The following is a 5,278-nucleotide window of genomic DNA, read 5'->3' as shown; positions in this document are numbered from 1 at the left end:
GACAAAGCATATAAGAGGTTTCCTGATATGGGTGAATAACCTATCAAGAAGGGGACAGACTGGCAGATGAACAGGTTGGTGGGGGGGGGGGCAGTCTTGGGTGCTGGGGTCTTGGCTGGTGCTTGATTATGGGTCTAGCTTGGACCAAGTGGGGGTTGCACTGTACCTGGTGCAAAGACAGAGGGCAGCTTGAGGATCCCTGCTGTTTGTGGTTCAGGGGGCTTCTCTAACTGCTTTGAAAGACTCGGTGTTTTGTTTTCTGCTATCATGTGCTATCATGGAGACAGTCAAATCTCTTATTGACTCTGCTGAGGGTCCACTGAGAGAAAGACTTAAGAGGTCTCCTGATAGGTGTGAAAAATTGGACAGCCCAGAAGAGGAGGCTCTTCTTCAAGGAACAGAGGCTCCAGATTGAGCTCAATTATGGGTCCAGCCAGGGCCAGCGTTGGGAGAGTCAGCTGCCCCATCAGTGAATGCCATCAGCAGTCCATGAGATCTTCTGGCACCAGACGGCTCAACTGTTGGCTCCTGTTGCCGAGAGGAAGCAGCTAACAGATCTAGAGGTCTTTCCTGGGGAGGACCACAAAGATACGATTAAATTAGGTTTTTTGATGGCACTGAATAGCCTGTCCATCAAGAAGAAAAGGCTGGTCATGAGAACATCTCTTCTGCAGTAAACTTATGAGCTCAGCTGGGCTTGGTTGTGGGGCCAGCTGAATGTTCTCCAAAAGCCTCATGAATCATTTCAAGGATTTCAGTAGCGGATTTACTGACCTTCACTCAAAACTTGATACATACGTTTCTCAATCTTGCCATCCATCGCAGACAAAATGAAACACAAAGTCGAAAAAGCTCTCGTGTAAAACCAATATGTATTTACAGCACAGTGTCACATGGCAGACCAATGCAATAGGCTTGTATAAGTGTGACCTTGGCCTCCCATCTCATCTTCTTTCACCGAGGCAGTTACAACAATAACAGTCAGGAAACGTTACAATACCACCTCATACTGCCAAAACTAAAAAAGCAAGCATCAATCTACATGAATTTCTGAAAACATACAAAACTTACCACTTTTCCTCAATTCTAAAACCAACTGTTTCAAATTTTAAGATGTCTTGAATTGGGGTGCACCTTACGCTTGATGGCATCTAAGAACTGATGTCCTAAAAATTATATTGTTATGTTTATAGTGCAAGAAAGATCTTCATGTCCATAACACTAGTCAGAGGACAGCAAACACACAGATAGAAACAAAGAAGATTCTGGAAATATTTCTGTTGTTAAAAATGTTATGTGTGACCATATATCAAGCACCTGACTGGGGCTTAGAGGCTGAAAGTACCAAGCAGTTTTGTTATTAACTAATATTCTGTGATGAAGAGAGATTGATGAGCATTCATTCTTACAACTATGCTCCATTGTTGCATCTGACCTTTTTTAAAATCAACTCTTGGGAGGGGGCGTTGTTGAACATTTGATTATCATCTTGGTTTACTGTTGGATGTTTGGGCTACCTGAAGGTGTATTTTAATCCTTACAAAAATTTCAAACCCTGAACAGTTTAGGTAACTGCCACTTTAGTGTCTTCGAAAGACTTCCATTATGACGTGGCATTAAAATCAAGGGTACATCTTAGAACTGAGGGTATACAGTAATATTAAATCCTGGTTGTTTTAAAATGTACAAGACACTTTGTACTCATATATAACTGTAATTATGAAGATCTTTAAAAAGTGTGCTGAAATAGCATAGGGATACCACATTACTGCTTATTACTGTGTTAGTAAATCTGTGTCAATGCTGAAAGGTCATCCTATCCATGATGTTCTGAAGGAAATAAGATATAGACGGGCTTCCTTCAATCGTCGGCTGAGTAAGTCGCCACATTCCCTGCTTGAAGAAGCTATGACAGTGCACAAACAGGTAAACAAGAAACCACGCTAACTCTATACTTGATACTGTATACTCATTACCTTCAATCTCACTTCATAATATTTCTTTTTCTTCAGGCATTCACAATTCTGAAGGATATAAATATACTTGTTAAAAAAGTCCAAAAGATTTCAAAGATGCGACAAGAAGTAACAAGCCTTAAGAAAGCAGTAGGTGACATGGTAGAGTTCTTAAAATCCAACCGCAGTTTGATCATAGATTTTTGGTCAATGGTAAGTGGTAGATATATACTGAAGAGACCTCCAAAAATGTATTTTCCATCTCATATTATGTTGGGTGATTACATAACAAATGTTCCAACCCAAACTGTTATAAAATTCCGATGAAAACGAGAACAAAGTACGCAATAATTTGTGGAAATACTGGTAAGGTACATCATGTATAGAAGATTTCATGCTTCCATGGCTGTTCAAATGCTAACATGGATCCTGCTTCCAGGTGATGGCACAGCATACATGTAGCCTGCATGGCCAACATCTGTGTGGTACCATCTCCCATAAACATGCTGTACACTGCATAAGCTCTATTTAATGATAATGTACCCATCAATTGCAGATGCTATGTAACTGCCCAACAAAAGGCAACAGAAAATTATGGTGAGGGCAGGTATAATTTGAAGTGTTATGCTGGCATTAGTCTGGGGGTACAGAGTTTGAATCAGTTATAAAGTCATCAAAGATAGGCTGCAGGTGATCAAACAAAATATTTAAGAAAAGGACTTAATTTTAAATACAATCTTATTTGCAGATGACCATGTGATTGTGGCAAATACACAAGATGAATTGCAAAAAGTAGCATGTGAACTAAATAATATAGCTATAAGATATGGTTTAAATGTTTCAGTAACACAAAGCCAGTGGTTATGAAAGGAATGATTGATGTGAGAACTAAAATAGTGATAAATAATAACATAATTGAATAAGTAAATAGGTTTAATCACTTAGGATACACAATTACAGTATCGAGTAACAGATTTAGAAATAAAAATGAATAGATGTAACCAAATGTGCAGCACAATAAGAACGCTGAATAGCAAGACAAGAAAATATACTCAGATAAAGTTCTATGAAGCTATGGAGGTACCTACATTTACATATGGATCCAAAATTTTGACATAAAAATAAAACAAAAAAGAATGAACTGAAACTAAAATTCTTGAGGAGTGTAGCAGGGTACACAAGGCAGGACCAAATAAAATTACTAAAAAATTAGGGAAGAGCTGAACATCTTTAACCTAAATAATTTACTTACTTACTTACTCATGGAGCTGAACCCTTCTGGAGGAGCAGCCAATTCTGCAGCTACTCAAGAATTTCGCAGCATTTTATGGAACCCAAAAGTTCATTATCGTGTTCACAAGAGCCCTCCACTGGTCCCTATCCTGAGCCAGATCAATCCAATCAATACCATCCCATCCTATCCCTCTAAGATCCATTCTAATATTATCCACCCACCTGTGCCTTGGTCATCCCTGTGGTCTCTTTCCTTCTGGCTTTCCCACCAATATCCTACATGCATTCCTCGTTTCTCCCATTCATGCTACATGACCTGCCCACCTCATCCTCCTTGACTTGATCATTCTAACACTACTATTCACAGAAAATGTAATTTTCAGTATTCTGTTTTAATTACCAAAATTTCTTAGAAGTGCAGTGTATCAACTAACACCCATTACTAGATTTAAAAAAATGTATATATGAATACTTTCACTGTGAGAAACAAAGGTAAATGTAAAGTAAAAGTAAAGCTATCCCTCTAACAGGCTGTGGAGGCCCATACGGTTGTGAGACATTGAGGCTTCCACATTTTCTAGACAATCAGCTTATAGATGGTGGTGAGGTTGTCAGCCTTGTGCACTGGCTGCACTTTACCCCCAGGAAGAGTCCTGGTACTCATTTCTATTAGAGGCTGAGTCGAACCCAGGGCTGTGTGGTTGGAAGGATTAGGTCAACTGAAAAAATACAATGACCTCTGGAATCAAACCTGTGACCTTCTGGCTTGCAGCATAGTGCCTCGAACAACTATGCTACCACGTTCCCCTTGAGAAATACAAATTAGAATTTAATTTAATGTTACTACATACAGATATCTTGCAAACTGAAATAAAACTTTTTTTGTATAGGTAACTTTATCATGGGAAGCAATGAAAGTGCACTATCCTCAAGAATATTCAAAAGTAAACAACAACACAGATGTACAAAGTGTTTTGAATTCTTTAAACACTCAGGATGTTGTCCAGAAAGCACAGGAGGAAAATCACATTAATGATGCTGATACTAAAAGATGTCAAGGTAGTGACTGCAAAGTTATTTAGAATAAATATGGTTATAAAAATATGAACATCGAAGACTTAAGATTTCTAGCTTAGAAATTCTCCCTGATAAATGTTTTAAAATGGATGTGTGTAAGGACAAATTAGAATGTTATTAATTGGTTTTATACCCTTCAAGGAAGCACAGATCTACTGCTAGAAAAGGCATATAGTAACTTTTTGTCTTAAAAAATACACCATTGTTTAACTATAAAAAATAAGTATGCACTCAGGATAAAAACTGAAAATCATTTGTATCTTTCAGGTTCCTACAAAGATGATGATAGAAATCAAGTCACCAACATACCAAAAGCAAAACCTGTACTACAAAATGCAAGCATTAACATTGATTATGACACAGATGCCATTTTTGAAGAATATAAAATAGAGTCTCCAATCAGCAAATTTGATGAAGATTCTGTACTTTCTGAGGACTTTGATTTTATGGAAAATGACCTCAGTTATGTAAGAGATTATCTGACCGAATTAAATGACGTAGAGACTGACGTTCTTGAAGCACCTTACATACAGAGCTATGAAGAAGACAATACACAATTCAGATCCAATGCCAGTGGAGCATTAATAGCTTTTGCTGCTTATAAGCATGGACCTTCTAATGCATGTCTAAAAACAGCAGACAACTCAACAGCTAACAGAAAACAAACATGCACTTTTCACATGAAAGGGTGTAACTTGCCTGCAAAGGACACTAATGATGATGAAAATGCTGTGGCCACAGACTATTCAATGCAAGAAGCTTGTGATCCTTCTGTGGGTCTCTGGCCTTGGGCTGATCAGTTTTCAGAAGGCTGCATACCTAATGATAATGATATTCAACATCTGAATTGGGAATGGTCAGAAATCTTTAAAATACTGTAAACTCTCACTAATCTGGATTAACTGGGTGGAGAAATTATCCAGATTGCTGAAGCAGAGGATAGCTCTAACGGAAAATTTAATAATATAGGTGCTGCTGATGAAAATAAATAAGAAAATACCATTGCAGCAATT

At 38.0% G+C, this 5,278-nt stretch overlaps 1 protein-coding gene across 1 annotated transcript in view; it reads left to right on the top strand.

Moving 5' to 3' along the window:
- The window catches only part of LOC111865283, a 10,560-nt gene extending 5,282 nt beyond the window's left edge, over positions 1-5,278 (top strand). Inside the window, exons 3-6 of the mRNA XM_023853181.2 lie at positions 1,811-1,926; positions 2,013-2,168; positions 4,079-4,247; positions 4,533-5,278. Coding sequence (XP_023708949.1) covers positions 1,811-1,926; positions 2,013-2,168; positions 4,079-4,247; positions 4,533-5,146 — 1,055 coding nt within the window. The 3' untranslated portion in view covers positions 5,147-5,278. The remainder of the gene's footprint in view (positions 1-1,810; positions 1,927-2,012; positions 2,169-4,078; positions 4,248-4,532) is intronic.

The sequence above is a fragment of the Cryptotermes secundus genome, unplaced genomic scaffold (assembly GCF_002891405.2).
Source record: "Cryptotermes secundus unplaced genomic scaffold, Csec_1.0 scaffold2287, whole genome shotgun sequence".
Classification (NCBI taxonomy): domain Eukaryota; kingdom Metazoa; phylum Arthropoda; class Insecta; order Blattodea; family Kalotermitidae; genus Cryptotermes; species Cryptotermes secundus.
The sequence above is the reverse complement of the archived record's forward strand: the minus strand, read 5'-3'. Positions and strand labels throughout refer to the sequence as shown.